This window comes from Coffea arabica, chromosome 2c (genome assembly GCF_036785885.1).
Source record: "Coffea arabica cultivar ET-39 chromosome 2c, Coffea Arabica ET-39 HiFi, whole genome shotgun sequence".
Lineage (NCBI taxonomy): Eukaryota > Viridiplantae > Streptophyta > Magnoliopsida > Gentianales > Rubiaceae > Coffea > Coffea arabica.
The window spans coordinates 31033639-31055005 of NC_092312.1; the positions used below are offsets into that span (position 1 = coordinate 31033639).

General features: G+C 35.0%; 2 protein-coding genes across 3 annotated transcripts; one reads left to right on the plus strand and one right to left on the minus strand.

The window, feature by feature from the left end:
• Positions 1-33: 33 nt before the first annotated feature.
• LOC113727179 (cytochrome P450 CYP72A219) lies at positions 34-4459 on the minus strand. 2 transcript variants are annotated; one of them, XM_072075690.1, is made up of 6 exons: positions 4114-4459; positions 2533-2750; positions 2018-2262; positions 1481-1865; positions 1203-1281; positions 400-677 (listed from the first exon to the last, which is right to left on the minus strand). In XM_072075690.1, the coding sequence occupies exons 1-6, from the start codon at positions 4439-4441 to the stop codon at positions 532-534; spliced, it is 1401 nt and encodes a 466-aa protein (XP_071931791.1). In that variant the 5' UTR covers positions 4442-4459; the 3' UTR covers positions 400-531. The 2 variants fall into 2 exon arrangements, with proteins under 2 accessions (XP_027106997.2, XP_071931791.1); XM_027251196.2 differs by lacking the exon at positions 1203-1281 and having other exon boundaries at positions 34-677.
• Positions 4460-15626: 11167 nt separating this feature from the next.
• LOC140035611 (uncharacterized) lies at positions 15627-17729 on the plus strand. The gene is made up of 7 exons (XM_072076910.1): positions 15627-15880; positions 15931-16000; positions 16088-16162; positions 16345-16514; positions 16610-16853; positions 16916-17164; positions 17565-17729. The coding sequence occupies exons 1-7, from the start codon at positions 15627-15629 to the stop codon at positions 17727-17729; spliced, it is 1227 nt and encodes a 408-aa protein (XP_071933011.1).
• The last annotated feature ends 3638 nt before the right edge of the window (positions 17730-21367 follow it).

The window sequence follows — 21367 nt, forward strand, 5'->3', positions numbered from 1 at the left end:
TGTTCATTTGTAAATGACTTCAAACAAGAAAACTTAACAATGCTTGCTTAGAATTTACGATCAGGTTTGAGGCATTTATGAACACCACATGATACAGTAAATGCAGAAGGGACAAACTGCTCCATACAACTGTTGTTCACTCCAGAAGGAGTACATGAGAACTATCTCGATTTTGGAAGAGAAGTCAAATTTGAACATCTTAATTTTTGTATCCTTACAAGCTATGGACACAAACAGCTGCAAATTACTTACTACAATTTGTGCAAAATCAAGTGAGCACCATACTGCGGTTGAATAGTTATGACTTCACGGGGTGCATGAGCATAAGATGGGGAGAGTTCAAAGGAGAAACGCTGGAGAACCATAGCTACTGCCAGTTTTGCCTCCACCATGGTAAAGTTTTGGCCAATGCATATGCGAGGTCCCCAACCAAATGGGAAGAACGCAACTTGCCCCTTCGTTGCATTTGAGACTCCATCAGCAAACCTCTCTGGCTTAAACTCCTCCACATCATTGCCCCATATTTCAGGGTCATGGTGCAACAAAATTGTTGGTAATGATAACAGCACTTGAGCTGGTAGATTTAAATTTCCCAACTGAATTTCTACAGCAGCTCTTCGAGCAATGGTAGCTGCTGGCGGATATAGTCTGAGAACTTCGTGTAGTATCATGGTGACCTATTACAGATGATAAACCACTCAGATTCCCCACTAAAGCTCTCCATAGCACCATTTTAAGAGTATCTGTTCTTGAGACCTCACTGGACAAGATTATTGCATAGAGTTTTGTTCTAATATTGAAGATTGAAAGCAAATAAAGATTAGTCAAAAGTAAATTAAGATCTATTTAGCAAAGCTACATTATATACATCCAAGTATTTTTTTTTCCTAAGCAAGAAACTATAGAGTGTACATATTCAAGAGTTTGAGGAGATTTTACATCTATGGTACGATGTGTATGAGATAAAAAAGTGATTCAGAAATGTGTTCACAGAAAATATAAAAATTTTTAAGGAAAAGTTTCAAAAAATGTTGTTGGCTTAGATGTCTCGTGCCAAATGGCAGATCATACATTTCTTCTTTGCAAGGAATAAATAGGTAGAAATTAAAAAAAAAAAAAAAACTTATCTGGTGATTAACCAAAATTTTGTTGTCAAATACCACAGAAATAAAAGAAAAACATTGAAATCTAAAGAGAATTACTTATTTGTAATTGAGGATCATCCCATATGTTATCATCATTCTCAGGTACCAACCCTTTGGCTCTGGTCCAATTCCTAACCTACAAGGCTTCCATTAAAGATATTTAATCGACAGAAACAATAAGTATTAATCCCACGGACGTTTTATAGTAAGCTGAATATTCAGTATTCACATTCTGCTGGATTTGCTGAACTATGCAAATATTCACAGAGCAACTGTAAAAGCATTAGAATATCACAATGATACAACGATATATGTAAATTGTAAATAGTACTTACCAATTTTAGGTGATTTAACCCTTCAAAATCAGGCTTGTTAGTCCCAAAGTGTTGCAAAACTTCTTCTCTAGCCCGCGCTTGCCAGTTTGGATACCTACTCAATAAGATCATTGTCCATACAAGCAGCACTGAGGTGGTCTCCTGCCCCGCAAAATAGAACAGCTTGCATTCATCAATAACTTCTTTAATAGTCATGCCAAAATCCTTGTTGCCGTGATTATCAATTTCTTTAGAATTGGATTCGAGTAATATACCCAATAAGTCATCAGCACATGCTTCCCCTTCTTTCATTGCCTTCAATCTTGCATTTATAATTTCTCTAATAGATTCTTGAACATCTTTAGCAATTTGTTTCATTCTTCTATTTCTTTTTGTTGGCAAAAACCTGCAAAGAACATAGTTTCACAAACAAGCGACAAAAGATTATATATCGAACTTCATTTACTGGGTAAAGGGATCTTTTCCAAACAATAACATTGAGTTTAGAAGTCAAAAGCTTCTTTAGAACAGAGAAGGCAGTGAGTTAACAAAATTTACCTCCATCCTGGAATGTATATTGATTCTCTAGCCTTTAGGAAATGTTCAGACTGTTCTCTTTGAAGTTCAAATATCCTTTTTCCTTCTTTATAGTTACTTCCAAATGCCGTCCGTGAAATTGCATCAGAAGTCAGAGCTTGAAGATCCGGCCAAACATCCAACTCACAGGAGCCATTGGTTGAAACAATCTCCTCCCATTTACCCAACATCTCACTAGTGCTTGCATAAAATGATGGGACCATTTGCTACAGGCAAGAACACGGGAAAACGAAAAAGAGGTCATGTACAATGCTATTCCTCCAGTAAGAATTCTCAGTTCATTTTGTCAACTAGGTATCATAGTTGTTTTCGCTTTTCCTGTAATCAGATACTTTACCACTTCATCACAGGGAAATCATTCGTTCCAATGAACTAATCAAGGTTTCCAAGGTTTCTGGTATGACAACCTTACCTTGTAGATCTTATAAAAGATGAAGAGATAATTCATTAAATACCGAGATAAAATGAGAGAGAACCTTCAATTTCTCCACATTGAAAGCGGGATTGATGAGTTTTCTGTGTTTAGCCCATTTATCTCCATCATAGCTCACCAGCCCTTGTGTCAGCAATTTGGTAAGTGGATTAGCACGAGGCTTTTGAAAGATGTAAATCTTTGTTGTGATCTCCCTTATGTGTTCAGGGTTCATGATCATCACTATCGGTTTTGGTCCAAGCCACATGTATGAATTCTTACCTGAGAGTCATTCACCACTTGTTTCAACTCAAGATTGAACAAACATCTTAAATCAATCAAGGGTACTTAGTACCACTATCTTTATCCGTTTCTTTTATTATTTGACAAGATGGATATATTGAAACCAAGATACTGGAGGGTACTTGACCTTATGAACTCCTGCCAGTACCTGAAAATCAGACAGTAATGTATACAACAAGCACGATTGAAACAATTGCATTACTAACAATTCACAGTAGATAAATTGGGCTCCTTGGATGAATTATGATCATAATATTTAATTCTGATCATCTTAACCAATCACTCAGGAGGATATAAAGGCCTCATTTATTTTTGAATACTCAGTATTGCTATCTATTTGATTCACCATGTTTGAGGTTTACATTAATCATGAGAAGATTGAGGCTTCCTGTAGTGCTACAGTATCATTGAGTTTAAACTCTTGAGACTGGAAAGTTGACAAGCAACCTAATTTAGAATAACTTGTCCAGATTAGCACATCCTCCCATTTGTATTCATATGCCAAGGTCCAACTCTCTCTTGTTGCTCCAATTTGCATTTATTCTGCAATCTCCTTCATGTACTCAAAACAGGGGGAAAAGAAAATTTCTTGCTAGAAACAGCTGTCTCATTTACTGAATATTGAAAACAGATTAGTATCCACTAGTCCAAAAAAGTTTCCTCCAACCTCAAATATGAACTGGTACTCGTAACTAAGGAAGAAAGAAAGAAAGAAAGGACAAGGCAAGATAAAAAGCCAATGAAAATGGAAAAAGAAAAGGAAATCAATCCTCACAGCGTAAGGACAAGATTGCATTATTTGCCATATCAAGACAAGATAGAACTATCCGTATGAAATGCTTCCAGACTGATGGCGATATTTTGGGGGGACAAAGGTGTAAAGCTGTAATGAATTGTCACGTTGTACGTGTGAAACTTTGAAAGTACCAAATTAAGGGCCTTAACAATTATCCCTTTTAATTATTTGAGATACTGTAAGCACTACAATAACAGATGTAAACGCCAAAGGAATTATATACAAAGATGCCAACACAGCAACATGTCATGTTCACAAGAGGCACGGTATACTAAATCTCTGCCTCACATTCAAAATAGAACGATCTGTGGCATATCTTCTCTGGTATAATTACATTTAACAATCGTTGAGAATCCCTCTTGAAACTTCCTAAATGGTCCTTTAACTACAATAGATGATTAACTATGACTTAAAGAAAATATATATATACACACACACAAAATTAACAGAAGAAATCTTGAAAGGTAAAGTGAAATCATTGAAGAAATCCATGAACACTTGCAAAGAAAGCATCGGATGATTGAAAAAGAAGATACTACCACTTACCATACTTCTTGACAACTGCACAGAAGTGGGGAATAACTCTTGGGACGAAGTCGCCAGAGAGATTGATTGGCTTGGAGTGAGCTTCCTTGAAAAGGGTTGAGTTCTCTTTGAAGTCTCCATAGAGAAGTTTGTAAGGATTTCCTCTGAGACCTTGCTCTTTGAGACGCTTTTCTAGCTTCTTGGGAGTTAACCACGCCCAGTTGAATACTTTCCACGCAAGCACTAAAATCAAGAGCAGAATACAATAACAGAATACAGCAATTGGGCTGCATGCTGTTTCCATTACAGAGGTTAAAGGTCTATTGTGATCATTTGGTCTTGCATTCATATTTATACCGGCAAGGCCAAGAATTCAGTTTTAGAGCAAGTTAATCTTTAGTCCCTAGTTGTAGAAGGGTTTTTTAGTTACCACCTTTCTAGAAGTCCAAAATCTTAATTCCTTTTTTGTAGATTTTTTATTTATTTTAATTCCTAAAATGTAATGAGTTGATTGCAAAATCATGATTATAGACTATATTCTCATCATTTCAAAATTTAAATTATTTCAAATCCTAACAACTTGATGATACACAAACTTTAAAATTTGAGAGGAAAAAGGAATTTTTTTATCCACATTTATTTTTGGTTATATATTTACCTTAATTTAAAATTACTATTGTGAATTCTTTTTTCTTTATCTCCAAGAGACTTTTGACTTCTGCATGTATTATTTATGTTTTCTAATATTTATGTTTCTATATAAACTGCAGAATTTTTAGTTAGAAGCCTTCTTAAACCTCCATAATTTCAATTCCTTTTTCATATATTTTCTCTTTATTTTAATTCCTAAAATGCAATGTCAGTTCCTTTGTTTTAATAGATTTTCTACTCATCTTTATTCCTAGAGTGTAATGAGTTGATTTCAAAATCTTGATTCATTGTAGACTATATTCTAATCATTTCAAAATTTTACAATTCAAATTATTTCAAATCCAAACATGATACACTCAACTTTAACATTTGAGTGGGAAAAGGGAGCTTTCATTATGTATTATCCTAATCTAAAATTACTATTTGCAAATTTTTTTCTTTATCTCTAAGATCGACTTTGGTTTCTACATGTATTATTTGTATTTTCTAATATCTATATCTATATCTATATAAATTACAGAAGGTTTTTCAGTTAGAAGCCTTCTTAGATCTCTAAACTCTCAATTCCATTTTTGTAGATTTTCTATTTATTTTAATTCCTAAAATGTAATGATTTAATTTCAAAATCTTGATTCTAAACTATATTCTCATGATTTCAAAATTAAATTATTTCCAATCCCATAACTTGATGGCACACACTACTTTAATACTTGAGAGGAAAAAGAGATTTCCTGATGCATATGTATTTTTGGTTGCGTATTATCCTAATCAAAAATTACTTTTGAGAATTCTTTTTTCTTTATCTCCAAGATCCACTTTAGTTTTTACATATATTATTTGTGTTTTCTGATATCTATATCTATATAAATTGCAAAAAGACCTTTTAGTTGAAGCCATCCTAGATCTCCAAACTCTCAATTCCTTTTCTGCAGATTTTCTATTTATTTTAATTCCTAAAATGTAATGAGTTGATTGCAAAATCCTTGATTTTAGACTATATTCTCATCATTTCAAAATTTAAATTATTTCCAATCTGGATAACTTGATGGCACACACTACTTTAATACTTGAAAGGAAAAAGAGATTTTCTGATCCATATGTATTCTTGGTTGTGTATTATCCTAATAAAAAATTAATATTGTGAATTCTTTTTTCTTTATTTCCAAGATCCACTTTAGTTTTTACATATATTATTTGTGGTTTCTAATAGCTATATATATATATATCGATATATCTATATCTAAATCTATATAAATTTAAGAAGGGATTTTTAACAACAAGCTTCTACATACCTTCACACTCTCAATTCCATTTTTCTAGCATTTTACATTTAATTTATTTCGTAAAATACATCATGTCCTTGTTTTCATCAAATAAGAATACCATTCCAACTAACACTCCTCCCCTCATACACCTTCTCACTCCAATTAATACTCCTCCAATTAACAATTCCATTCCAATTAAAACTCCTCTAACCCAATAATACGAGATAACAACATAATTTCACAAACAACTGCAATTTACCATCTCTTTCAACTTCCTTCTAGAGAGAATGAGGAACAGGCACTAAATTGTGGAGATATGGAGAGGGAATGAGTCAAATGTGAGACCACCATTGGGTTTATATTCCGTTTCTTGATCTCTGAATTAAATAAATAATTAAGCTAACAATCTTACAAGGAAAATAAGGAATAGAAAATGCAATTTGTCTAACATGAGAAATAGGGTAAAACACATAATACTATAAAAATCTATATCTATAGGTATTGTAGGTAGGGTTTTTTGGATGATTAAATCAGAATGCTTATAACTCCTCATTATTTTTTTTATAGAATTTTAAATTTTTTAATTGTTATATATTTTTCATGTCTTTTGAAATTAAAAGTAAGAAGTGGCTCACTTATATAGGAATTTGATTTGAAATCTATTAATGTAAGGATAAATAAAGAGGAAAACCACCAACCTTACTAAAAGTAAAAAAGTAAATAACAATATTTTATTTTTCAACTCAGTAATCCTAAGTAAAATGGCAAATTATATAGAAAACAAAAAGAAAATAATATTCATTGGTCATGGATTTAAAATATCAATAATAGTACCATTTGTGAATCCTAAATTATGAAATTACTAAATAGAAAACAAAGTACTACTAACCTAAAAAATAAATTATGAATTTATAGGGTTTGAGAGAATGGTGAAGGGAAAAGAATAGAAAATTGGGTGGCAAAAATAGAAAGTTATAGGTTAGCTATAAACGAGAGAAAGAGAATAGCAAGAAGTTAAAGAGTGGTGGGAAAAGTCGAAAAATAAAGGTAAATTACTACAAGATTGGACAAAGAGAGGGGAAAAAAAGAATGGAATTGTAGGGATATGACAGGAAAGATGGCACCGTGGTAAGAGGTCTAAAAGTCATAGAAGGCAACGGAGAGCTAATTAGCAGGTAAGAGAAGATAGAAAGAGTGATAGCTTTTAATAATTTTGAAAAATTTGAAACACATCTTACAAAGATTATTTTAAATATATATTAAAATTTATGAAGAACATTATTCTATAAGCACTCAACAATTTTAGTATTACAAAATGAGAGAAAAGTTTTTTTAAAATTGAGGAAAATGAATTAGTTGTACTTTGTATTTTTAATGTTAAAAATTATGATATATGGGTATAACATGATATATTGATAAATAAGTTTACAATTGCTCTATCATATAATCGTTATAAATTATATTATTTTATTAAAATTGTTATCATATATTGACAAACAATAGGTTAACAAAATTTGGTTTCAACTTATTTAAGATATTAAAATTAAGAAAGTCCATTTTGAACATATGAAATAATTTTTTTAACATGTTAAGCATACACTTCTTTGAATTTTTTTGTCTTTTTATATAATTTATCTTATACTATAATATTTAAGTATTGTTTTGAATTGAAATATAAATCAATGCATAGCACGGGTCAGAATGCTAGTATATATAAATTGCAAAGGGGCCTTTTAGTTGAAGCCATCATAGACCTCCAAACTCTCAATTCCTTTTTTTCCAGATTTTATATTTATTTTAATTCCTAAAATGCAATGAATTGATTGCAAAATCTTGATTTTAGACTATATTCTCATCATTTCAAAATTTAAATTATTTCAAATCCTAATAACTTGATGACACACACAACTTTAACATTTTAGAGGAAAAAGGGAATTTCTAATCCATGTAATTTTGGTTATGTATTATCATAATCTAAAATTACTATTGTCAATTCTTTATTCTTTATCTCCAAGATCAGCTTTGGTTTCTACATGTATTATTTGTGTTTTTAATATCTATATCTATATAAATTGCAGAGGGACGTTTTAGTTAGAAGCCTTCCTAGACCTCCAAACTCTCAATTACTTTTTCTTCAATTTTCTATTTATTTAATTCCTAAAATGTAATGTCAATTCCTTTTCTGGAGATTTTCTATTTATTTTAATTCATAAAATGCAATGAGTTGATTTTAAAATCTTGATTATAGACTATATTCTCATCATTTCAAAAGTTAAATTATTTCAAATCCTAAAAACATGATGATACACACGACTTTAATGTTTAAGAGGAAAAAGAATTTTTTTTTGACATGTATTTTTAGCTATGTATTATCCTAATCTAAATTACTATTGTGAATTCTTTTTCCTTTATCTCTCATATCCTCTTTGGTTTCTACATGTATTATTTGTATTTTCTGATATCTATATTTATATCAATTATAGAAAGTTTTTTAAGGCTACTTCTTCTAACCAGAACTCACATTTATTGAACTTAGCAAAAAAATTGTGCTCCCTCAGAGTTTACAAAACTATTCTCAGGTGTCGTTCATAATTTTCTCAAGATTTAGAGTACACTAATATGTCATCGATGAATATCACCAAAAATTGATCCAAGTACGGCTTAAAAACCAATGCATCAAATCCATAAACGTTGCTAGCGCATTAGTTAACCCAAATGGCATAATTGCAAATTCAAAGTGCCCATATCTTGAATTGAAAACGGTTTTAGGCATATCAGCTTCTAGAATCCTCAATTGATAATAACGTTGCCTCAAATCTAATTTGAAAATACCACCGCCCCTTGCAACTGATCAAATAGCTCATCTATGGGAGACAGAGGATATTTGTTCTTAATGGTCACATCATTCAAGCCTCGATAGTCTATGCATAGTCTCAAACTCCTATCTTTCTTCTTAACGAAGAGCACTGGAGCTCCCCATGGTGAGTCACTTTTTTTGATAAAACCCCTTTCTAATAAATCTTGCAACTGCAACTTCAATTCTTTTAATTTAATAGGAGCCATCCTGTAAGGTGTCTTAGCGATAGGGGCTGTCCCTAGAGCCAGATCAATCTTAAACACTATTTCACTCTCTGGAGATAACGTCTCTAATTCCTCGAAAAAGACGTCCGAAAACTCCTTTACTACCGGTATGTTTTCCAACTTCACCTTATTCCCAGGTTTATTGATAAAAAAGGCTAGATACCCTTTGGCTCCACTACTCAACAATTTTCTAACTCGAATCTCTGAAATTAAAGCAGACGATACTAGTCTACCTCTCACGTTTAATTTCAAAATTGTTTCCCCAGGAATGTACAACTCTACTAACTTCATCTTACAATCCAATTGAGTATGGTATTAAGTTAACCAATCCATTCCAAATATCACATTATACCCCTTAATTGCTAAACTCATTAAATCTATTCCCAATCTTCTCTCACCAACCCAAATTTCACAATTTCTATAAACTTTATTAACAATCAAGCATTGGTTCCCCGTAAGAGTCTTAACTTCCAAATCAAAAGGTAATAAGTCACATTTTACATTTATACCCTTCACAAAGTTAGGATCTATGAAAGAGTGGGTTGCCCGAGGATCAATTAAAACCCTAACTAGGCGATGAAAATAGGAATCGTACATTCCACCACTTCGATCGGATTAGGTATTTGCTGGTCGTCTAAAGCGTAAATCCTAGCTGGCATTTTCGGTTGGCTCCCTCCGATATTTGACTGGTTTGAAGCAGACCTAGCAGGTTGTTAGGTATTTCCTCCTTTTTTAGAGGCATTAGAGCAACTCACAATCTGGTGCTCGGCACTACCACAAATCAGACATTTCCCTTGTTTTCTCCAGCACTCAATCTCAGTGTGGTTAGGCATGTTACAGTATCCACAAATCACACGAGGAGTCACCGCCTGACTAGCTTGAAAATTCCCTCTTTATTGACCTCTTCCACCCTAATTTCCTTTCGGCGGGACTCCCCTTGATGGAGCTCCTACTGATTTTTCAGGTATTCTCACTCCTCTAGCCCCTCTTCCCATTTTAAAGGGTTGGGTAGACTTCTCGGACGATCCGGGGGTGTTACTTGGGTTACCTCTCTTTCTAGCGTGAAAAGCTCTAGATTGGGACTTAGCATTTTCTACCCTCCGTACCTTCTCTAAGGCGTCCGTGAAAGTCGTTATTTGAGCGGCTGCTTCAAATTCTTGGATTTTTACATTTAACCCCTGAATAAATCTCCTTATCCTTTTTCACTTGGTGACCACAAGATCAGGGGCAAATTTGAAAAGTTTAGTGAACCGCTCCTCATATTCGGCCACACTTAGTAACCCTTGTTTCAATTTAATAAAATAATCTTACCTCTTTTCTTGTATCAAAGGCGGAAGGGATCTGGCATTAAACTCCCTCTCAAAGTTTGCCCAAATCCAAGAGGTTTGTTCTCTTTTCCACTTTACCCTAACAACGTTCCATCACGAGCAGGCTGCTCGCTCAAACTAAAAAATGGCAAAATTTACTTGCCTTTCCTCGACATAGTTTAAAGCGGCAAAAATCTCTACCATCCTTTCCAACCAATTCTCCGCTACCTCAGGATCAGACCCTCCATGAAACCTAGGTGGAGCGAATTTCAAAAATCGCTCTAGGGTTCTATTCTCACCTCTCTCTTGATTCTTAAGTTGGTTGACTAGTTCAGGTCCTTGGCGCTCAGTTAAACGCTCAAGAACATCGGTTATGCGGTTAATGGTCGTAGCCACTTGGTCATCCTCTTTGTTCTTAGGGTTTTGGTTTGGTCCAGTCGCAGATCCCTCACCTCCCTCGGGAGTGCGGGATTGCCGAAACCCACGCCCACGCCTCCGTCCACGCTCTCGCCCATCTATTTAGCAAGATTCTAAATGCATAATAAAAGAGGAAAATTAAGCGTATAAATTGAAAAACAAGTACAGATTGCAAGAACACTTTAAAATCAAAGCATAGATATTTACATAGATTAGAAGTCATGTCACATGTCAAGAGTGCATACAACGAGTCAGTGATATCAAATACAGGACATAGGCATCTAAATGCCTCAAAATACAGGGATACATGCACAAAATACAAAAGGGCTCATAGCGAGGCTCACCCCTACGAAATCCTGATCAAAAGTCAAAAGCCAAACGGTCTTTAGTACAAGTGGACCTAGCTAGAAGATCCTACAACCTCAGAAGGGTCCTCCTTGGGATCCTTCTCCATCGGTGCAATCTCCACCTCCACAGCAGGTGCAACCTCTCCAGGTACATCCCCAAGTAGAGCCTCCTCTATACGGTCATACATGACTCCACACGCAGCCTCCTCAATGCCCTACCTCCTGGACAATCTGGATGAGGAGTCCCTCAGTCTCCTAAAATCGGATATGGGAGGCGTCAGCCCTCTGGCACTCCTCAAGTACTCTTGCCTCTAGCTCCTGGATCCGGGCAAGTTGGGCCTTCATAGTGGCCTCCATCTCCTCTCTCTCCGCTAGGGCTATCCGGAGGTCACGAACCAAATGCCTCCACTCCTCAGCTACTCCTAATACCAGACGGTTAGGATAAGAGTATCTAGTTCGGCATGGGCATGACCTACCCCTCCTAGCAGGTGAATATCGCAGAAGGGGTCCACCTCCAACCAGGCAGTACTGGATCACGGGGAGAGGTCCCTCAACCACATCATCATCACTGCTGCTGTCCATATCCTACAAGTAACCCACAACTGAAGGTTATGTCCTGACATTCACTGATACCATTTAAGAATTTAACCTAACATCTACCACGGGTTTCTATGATTAAAAGTTCACAACTAAGAACTTCTAACCCTCTTCCGGGTATTTCAAACCTAGTGCTCTGATACCAACTGTGACGCCCCCATCTTTCCCTAGGGCAAACCATAGGGTATCAGCAGAATGCCTGCCCAACTCTTGTCAGGACTCACGCACTCGTACAAGCTTAATATAGAGCCACAAAACAACCATCGATTTAATTAAGAAGCACTTCAAATGTACAAGCCACAACTTCTAAGCTAAAAATTATTATTACAATCCACCAACCAACAATAACAACACTTAAAGATTCACCAAATTCATACAAAAGGTATACGAGCTTCCACCAAGTTGCTAGTCTAGAACTCCCAATCCACCTCCAAAACCTGTTAAGGAAAACAAATTTAAAAGGGTGAGCGAACGCTAAATGAGGCCAAGAAAATAAACGGGCAAGCAAGTACCACAATCAATCAAATAACATGCTTTAAACAACTTCTAAACATGGCATTTCATTTAAGTGCACAAGTAGAAAATAACACACATGGAAGAAAACGGGAACTCTCAGGAGCTAATTCCACTTCTCGACCGATTTAAACCATTTAGGGTTGACTCTCCGTCAACTCAAGAAGTAATAGGACCGTAGTACTCCACTTACTACCTCTAACCAACATAACACCCACTCGGATCCATAACCAAGCATTCATGTAAAGGCGATACTATTCGAGTATGCCTAGCGAAATCTCAAAAGATCAAACTATATTATTTCCCAAGGTTCACCAAACTTCTCAATCAAGCCCTTGCCGGCTCGAATTATAAGGTTAGCCAATGAGTTGGAACGCCCCCACAAGCATGATTGGTCAATGAGACAGCGTTCCAATCGACTTATAATCATTCATAACACTGAGTCGGGTTGAGCGGTACCTCCCACCCAAATAGGGCGTGATACATCTAGCCGGTCAATGCTCACGAGTTAAAACATTTTATGTACAAGTGCAAGTCATATACATTTATTTAACAAGTATCATTCAATTATAAGTGGGAGAGGATGAGAGCGATAAAGCACACTCTCGCCTCGGCAAGTTCACGTATCATATAACACTTGTACAAATAACATTTCAATCATTTAGCATTGAATATGCACTTGGCACTCACTACAAGTCAAGGGCACAACAATAGTGAAGCGAGAAGTCAAACAAGCTCTTCGGCGTCCTCGTGACCACCTGAAACATGCACATTCACGATTACCTAGGTGCTCGACCAAGGTTAATAAGAAAGATATTTTCTCGCTGCCCACTCTCAATGTCACAAGTTCGAGTCGAGTTAAAAGAAGTTTTTCTCGCTAATTCATAGAAATAATGCTCAAAAGAGCTCAAAGGTCATTTTAGATTCAAGTCGTGGTAAGAAATATTAATTTTAAAAGAAAGTACCATTTCTACTTTCGACACGAAAATCGAGTAAAAAGGGTAGATGGTTTTTATCTCCCAAAACTTCAAATCCTATGTTCACACTTTAGAATATAAAGAGCGTTCATATTTTTCCAAACTAATGGAGTCAAACTCATCCCACAACTCCACTCACTTTCATAGTAAATGTCAAGGCTAAGGTTCCCAAGGTTCAAGTATAAACTAGTGAAATTCACTAAGAATTACTCTAGTCAAAACGCTCCCTTTTTAGAGTTCAAACTCATGGAAATCGAGATTATAAGAATAGGGGTTGAAGTCCCTAATTCAAGTATGAAGAGAGGTGCTATATATCAAGAGAGTTATTTGACTAAGAAAAAACATCAAGAGAGGTTTAACCTTCAGAAACCAAGATTTGAAATGAAAGTTTAAAATTCCAAAGGAACCGTGTATTCAACCATGAAATTACACCTAAAACAGTCCAACAATCGCAAAGGAAGGTAGGAAGTTCTTAAAAAGTGTATTTATTTGAAATCAGAAATTTTCCAGCTTAGAGCAACACCATTTGGAAAAATCATATCTCAAGTTTCGTAAGTCCAAAAATTCAAAACTTTATACCCTTGGAAACTAGACTCAAAGCACTAAAAATTTTTAGAAGACACTTTTCTCAGACTCCAATTCAAAGTCATACAAAATTTAGCTCAAAGTCACTTTTCTATACAGGACAGAGCAAAACAAGCTTGCAAATTCAGTGAAGTTTGGAAATTCGGCAAAATTCTTAGGAATAGAATCAGCCCTTATTAAAACTCCAAACCTAGTTTCAAATTCAACAAACAAAACTCAATTTGGACCTTTCTACACCAAGATACAACAGTTCTAAGAAAACTGATTTTTAGGACCTATTTTACAAAATTCCAGTTTTGACATACTTGACAGAGTTTTAGAATCTGATTATAAATAGAGCTACGCAACTCGAAATTTAGTGTGGTTTGCGGCATTGAAAACTAGATTGAAAATGCTGAAAATCACTGGAGAAACTGTCTCAAAATTCATTTTGCAAGAAAGGCAAAATTGAGCTACAAACTGCAGCTAAGATTGTTTCTCAGATGAATGTAGTGAAGAATTTCAGTCATTTTTGCCGGTTTACTATGGCTCATAAGAAATGAGTTAGGAGGTGCATTTTATACCGACGGAAAGCTCTCGAAGCCTAGTTTCAGATGCCCATAAACAGTACTCAATTTAGATTATCAGAAAAAAAAGTTATGACCAAAAATGTGAACACTGGTTGGGGTCACTTGATCAGAAAAATTGCAGATTTCTTCCTCAATTTCACTCCACTTTAACACGACCAATTGGAAAGCTTTTTGGAAGACATTTAACACACATAACCATCATCACATATCAAGCATTATTGCACCAAAATAACATCAAAATTTCGAAATTAACAAGAGAGGAACAACCAGCAAATTTCAGCCAGCAAGCATTTCTCATCCTCTAGCTTGCTTTTTCAACTTTCCAACTAGAACTATACCATATCTCATCAAAGCAAGTAACAAACAAGCAATTAAATATACAAAATCCTCAAGGCCTCTGCCTATCAAGCCACTTCAAGTCCACTACCTAATGTCAAGGTTCTTGTGAACCTATCAACAACCCAACAACTAAACTAACTAAACTAGCTTACTACTAAGATTTGAGAGGAAAAGTTGAGGGTTTCTTGGATGATTACTTTGCTGCCAAAATGAAGACTAAACACTTGAATTTGAGCTCTTAGATCACCAAGTTTCTTCCTTGATCAAGTCCTATTTCAAGCTTGTATGAAGACCCAAGACAAGAAACAAATTTGGAGAGCTTTTGTGGAGCAAAAATGGAAGACAAAAGCTGAAATTTTTGAGGGGAAATGGGAAGAGGAGGATCGGCCAAGGGGGAGGAGAGGAAGAAGGAGTTTGTGTGGCAGTTGGGTGATGTGATGTTGTGTAAGAAGGAATGACATAAAGGTGGTCTTGGCCTCAAAAGTCAACAACCGATTAATGTGCAATTAGCGCTCCTAATTGAGCTTAACTTAACTCACTCACATCTAAACCCTCAATTAACTTTTTTTTAGTCTACTATTAATCATCCTTAGTTTTCAAGATTATTGCTTCGAAAAATGTGCATTTACTATTTCTCGTTAAATGACCCGCAGAAAAATTAAATTCATTAACGAAACGTTTTAAAATATAAATGAGACATTTTTGCATACAAATGGATTTAAAATGAATGAAATAAATTATTCGGAGTAAACGGATAAATAAATAATTAAATAAGCCAGTAAAATGAAATAAAATTAAGTAAAATAAAAAATTCGGGTCCTCACAATATATCCTAGAAAGTTTAAAATGAATGCTGTGACTTTTACTTGGCTAGCTGAAAAAATACATGGATAAGTTGATTGATGATCCTAAAATGGATGTTACTGCTCTTATGAAGGCTGCAAAAAGGGATTTCAATATATTTGTATCCTTAGACCAAGCATATAGAGCAAAGTGGAAAGCCAAGAAAAGAATTGAGGGAGGTCACGAGAATCAATATTTGAAGGTTAGATCTTATTATGAGATGGTAAAGAGGCAGAACAATGGAAGTGTGGCTAAAGTTGAGGTTCAAAGAACAATACCCACTGCATCTGTACATTTGTAGAGAATATTCATTATGCTTAATGCTCAAAAAATGGACTTTTGGCTAGGTGTAAGCCTGTCATAGGCTTGGATGCATGTCACTTGAAGGGGCCATTTGGAGGGCAATTGATTGCTATAGTGAGTAGAGATGCAAACAACCAAATCTATCCACTTGCCATGGCCATGGCTATAATAGAAGCTAAATGCAAAGATTCTTGGATGTAGTTTCTCAAGTTGATGATTGATATACTTGAAAGACCAATAGATATGGGATGGGTATTTATATCAGATAGGCAAAAGGTATACCATTCATTCATTTTTTTTAAAAAAATATCTCTTCTTTTATATGCTACTACTAGTTTTCGTAATTCTGTGAGTATTCAATTGTTTAGGGACTTATTGAGACTTCCAATGAAATCATCCCCAGAGTAGAACATAGGTTCTGCATTAGACACTTGTATGCAAAATTTAAACTGTTGTAGAAAGGAAATGACTTGAAGGAACTGCTCTGGCTTGCTGCATCAACATATACTATGAAGGAATTCAAGCAACATATGAATGCTTTGAAGAATACAAATCAAGTTGCCCATGATTGGTTGATGAAGATTCCTCCAAACACATGGGCTAGATCTCATTTCTCATGTAGGCCCAAGTGTGATTCATTAAGCAACAATGTATGCGAGTCTTTCAACCAACTTATTAAAGAATCAAGGGACAATCCTATACTCACAATATGGAAATGATCAGGAGGCAACTGATGAAAGCGTTTCAAGAGAAAAGGGAGGCACCTACTACATTTACTGGTGACATTTGTCCTAGGATTATGGAGAAAATTGAGGAGGCAAGACTTGGAGCAACTACATGTGATGTTTCACTTGCTGGCAAAGAGATCTTTGAGGTTGTAATTGGACTTAAAAATGCCATTGTTGACATTGGGAAGATATCTTGTACCGACAGAATATATGATTTAACTAGAATGCCATGTGTTCACGTAGCTGTAGTTAGTGTGCATACAAACATTAACATTCTAGAATATGTTCATCCCTAGTATAGAAACTGATGAAAGGGTTTCAAAAGAAAAGAGAGGCACTTACTGCATTTACTGGTGACATTTGTCCTAGGATTATGGAGAAAATTGAGGAGGCAAGACTTGGAGCAACTACATGTGATGTTTCACTTGCAGGCAAAGAGATCTTTGAGGTTGTAATTGGAGTTAAAAATGCCATTGTTGACATTGGGAAGAGATCTTGTACCGGCAAAATATATGATTTAACTGGAATACCATGTGTTCACGCAGCTATAGTTAGTATGCATATGAACATTAATATTCTAGAATATTTTCATCCCTAGTATAGCAAACTTGCATATGGACTGACATATTAGCATATGATCACACCTATTCTAGATGAAAGCATGTGGGTTGAAGTTGAATATGATCCTATTATGCCGCCCTTTAAGAGAATCAAACCTGGTAGGCCAAAAAAGTTATGAAAGAAAGCACCAATGAGTTGAAAAGTGCTACTTCAATTAGTAGGCACTATGAACAAGCAAAATGTGGTAATTGTGGTGCATATGGACACAATAAGAGAAGATGCAAAGAACATCCTAAACAGGTTAAGTCTTTTAATACACCCACTTTATTTCATCATAGTATGTTCTCATCATATTTTAATTTCAAACTATTTGTCTTTTGCTTGGTTAGGATGCTAACAAAGGGAAGAAATCAGATACTACTGCCAATAGGAAGGACAAGGGTAAGGGAAAAGTCATAGAAACTGGAGTTGCAACAATTGACGTTCCTATCACCTATGCTAGAGGTAGAGATGCAACTAGAGGAGTAAATAGAGGTAGGGGTGGTAGAAGATGAAGGGAAAGAATTAGTGGAGGAGGTAATCCTCCTGGTCCTAATGGATTGTCATTCATTGGTGAATCCCTTATAAGTAGGAAAAGAGGAAGCTCATATGGATTGGGAGGAATTGCTCAAGACTGGAAATCAAAAAACCAACCAACCTAGAATGTTGCAACTCAAGGATCCTAACTAGGTGCAAATTAGTCCAGCTCTGCTACTCCAATGTACACTCACCCAGTCCAACTATTTCAGCCCCATCAACCAACTTCAACTACTCAGGTATTTGGTTACTTCACTATATCATGTTAAAGGTCAATACAAAAATGATATCATTCTGATTTTAATTTACATTCACTTGAACTATACAAGTCATTATAAGGCAAACAAGTTTAGGGGAGCAATGTTCAGGCAAACTCTAGTTTCCGGTGACAATTCAGGACAAAGAACTGAAGTTGGAGTAAGTTCAAGTCAAGTATCTAGTAACATTACACCTTCCGGGACTATCTCAATCCAACTCAGAATATGCTGCTTTCTAAGCATTTTCATTGACTATTCTGAAGACTTTTTGTAGTTACAATTTGGCGTCTTTTGTTTAGGACTTCAGTTTTGTGTGGGAACTTATGTTCCCTATTTATATTGTCTACTTTGCCAGCGTTATTTCTAAAACTATGATGGATTGGTATGTTTTAGTACTTACCTACTGGACTGCTTTAAATAATGATTGATTAGAATACTTCTGCTATGTTTGGATGGTTTATGGTGCCTCAACAGGTTCTCTCTTAACATTTAGTCCTCTGTTAATTGTAGAATGAAAAACCAATAGGAAAATTCACTGAAAAATGATCAACTAAGGATCTATAAGCTGGAAGTGTTTAAGAACTGTCCCAGTCTCATATAGACATTTTTAGAACAAAAAAGAGGATGACAGGAGAAGAATGAGGTGTGCTTCATTTCCATGCATTAGTAGCAAGATATGATGCAATAACTCTTGAAAAAAAAAAAGATGATGCAATAATTTGACTAATCACGTGAAATGATATGCAAACACTTCTCTAACACTACTTCAATCGCTCTTGATAGCAACTTACATGACTGCAGAGGAGTACATAGGATCGAACGGTGTGAAATAGAAGCCGAGGACTAGGTTGAATACCAAGAGAGAGTTCTTCATAGAAAATTCGAGAAAAGGATTGTAAAGATGAGATAACTATGAATTTAAATAAGCCATCATTTGCCAAATAGGATAGATCTAGGCATTACCAGATGGTCCAAAGTCCTAGTTGATCTATATAGTAGACAACTAATAGATGAACTACAGATCTAGGATATTCCTGTATTGTCTTTAAGAATTAATTCAATGATGTATATTCCAACCCACAATAGAGAATATTAACCGAGTGCATCACAATTCGCTGCATTGAGGAAAATATAATAAATGATATGGACTGATGACAAAATTTCAGAGTATAAATATATAGTTCTCCCTGGTAACCAATCTCCCAAAGTTCAGATGTGTAATTTCCTAATAGCTTTTATAAGCAAGACATTCTGGTCAATTGTTGGCCATGATTTATGTAGCTAAAATTGAATTATAAGGAGTTCATTGAAATCTATCACAGTGTTTTTTCTTCTATATTCAACCTAGACAAATGTCATACATTAGTTATCTTACATATTCAGTATCTTGGACTTACCGCACTGATACATGATGGTTAATGGACTCACTTTAAGTTCATAGGATAAAATAACAAGAATCTAGATTCACTTGTATAACATTGATAGAATCTGGAAGCGCATCTTCATTGCATATAAAGGTAACAAATACTGGCCCATGATCAATGACCACAACACCACTTCCTGTAAAACCATCAGATAACTACAATCTTGTCTTGCAAGATAAAATTGATTTTGAGAATTTCAACAGGCTTCCTGGAAACTCCCATTACTATATTGTGATAATTTGTTCCATCATTAATGATGTACTGATTATTATTTGATGAAGTACAAAGCAGCCGCACCTTTAGATGAAATTGTTGCAAGATGGGGAGAGTTCTACGTTAATTTGGGAAGATAGATTATGGATGAAGATAGGATTTTGATATTGAGGCGAAAATGATTATCAGACAAAGAAGGGCATCTTGGGGAGAAAAATAAATGAAGGGTTCAAAATGTCTTTTCATTATTTTTGGATTGGATGATTCTGATTGAATTTGCCAGAAATTGGTTTTCATGTGGTGATATGCAAAAGATGTATAGTTGAAGGCACTAGGTTGTTGCAATTAAAAGTTCGCGGTCACACTGCAATTTGGTGATAGTTTGAGAGTGTAAAATGCAATTAACCCAAAGATATATCCTGAAAATATAGAAGTAATGATAGATATCAGGTGGGGTCTTGGCACCCAAACATACTAGATTTCAACCACTAGCTCTTGGGCTGGTGGCCAGGGGAAGGAGTTAATTGACAGGTTAGGGGATCGATCCCCTGACCAGTCAGTTGGGGTGCGAGAGGATTTGGGGGGGGGGGAGGGAATGGAAAAAAAAACCTGGATCGTGAGTAGACGTGGACCCCGATTTTCAACAATTGTTGAAAGAGACGACTTATGCAATTACACATGTAAAATTCGTTGCACTTGCGCACCCGTGAAAGTCAAATCCATTTTTTGCATTTTGTTTCTCTTTGGGTTTACATACATTTTTTTTTCCGGTCCTTATTTTTCTTTTTTTAATCCAAGGGTTTACATGCATTTTTTTCCATTGAAGGTTTGATTGTTCAGGAATTATTTAGTCGTTTATTCCTAGTATTTAGAGATTCTGGATTCAAATTTTTTCTTTTCAATTCTTGTTTTTTAAATTTTATTAAGGGAGGCAATTTTTAACACAAATCTAACGTGAAATTAATGGGTTTGGGTTGAGATTTTGCTGGTTCGGATTAGAATCGGGTCGAACCAATGAACCCGAAAAGAAAATATGTCAAATTCAAGTCACACATGAATTGATCCGATAGCCCGTTTATAAATTAAAAAGAATTTAATGAATATAAAAATATTTTATTTAACTAAATTAAGTTATTCTTTTTTCCCAAAGGCATTAATCACTTAATTCTAAATGAATTTCTTTAACTTGTGTGAAATTGGAATTATTATGTTTGGACAAATAATGTATTACATTATGTTCTACTTGTATAATGTCTTAATTTATTTTAGATCTGGCTTGGAATAAAACACTTTTATAGTGTTTTAATTTATTTTAGATATGATTTGGAATTATTTTGTCGAGATATTTATTACTTGATTATGTAATTAGCCTTGTGTGAAATTAGTTATGTTAGAAACTACAACATTAAATTAATAAATTGAAATTATATTTCAAATCATATCATGTCATTCGAGTGACGTACCAATCCGCCAACCCAAACAGGTTTAGGTTCAGGTATCCTGACCCATTGTGGATTGGCGGATTATGTTCGGATCAGCAGATTTCCTGTTATACCTAGGTCTCAACCTGACCTGCCAACCCATTTCTGACCCGATCATCACCCCTAAATTTCACCTTCTTCTTCTGCTGAAATTTTTTTTAAAAAAAAATGTAGTATTTGAATAAATCATTGATCAAAACATGCACATACAGGCTTGGTTTGGTATATAAATTTTATCAAA

Excerpts from the sequence above, each read along its gene's own strand:
- LOC113727179 (XM_027251196.2), bottom strand. The coding sequence starts at position 4,441 with ATGAATGCAAGACCAAATGATCACAATAGACCTTTAACCTCTGTAATG. Across the intron at positions 2,751-4,113 it reads TGCAGTTGTCAAGAAGTATG|GTAAGAATTCATACATGTGG; the intron begins GTAAGTGGTAGT and ends AATGACTCTCAG. Across the intron at positions 678-1,480 it reads GGTTAAATCACCTAAAATTG|GTCACCATGATACTACACGA; the intron begins GTAAGTACTATT and ends CATCTGTAATAG.
- LOC140035611 (XM_072076910.1), top strand. The coding sequence starts at position 15,627 with ATGGATAAGTTGATTGATGATCCTAAAATGGATGTTACTGCTCTTATG. Across the intron at positions 15,881-15,930 it reads CCCACTGCATCTGTACATTT|GTGTAAGCCTGTCATAGGCT; the intron begins GTAGAGAATATT and ends ACTTTTGGCTAG. Across the intron at positions 16,515-16,609 it reads CATTTCTCATGTAGGCCCAA|GAGGCAACTGATGAAAGCGT; the intron begins GTGTGATTCATT and ends GGAAATGATCAG.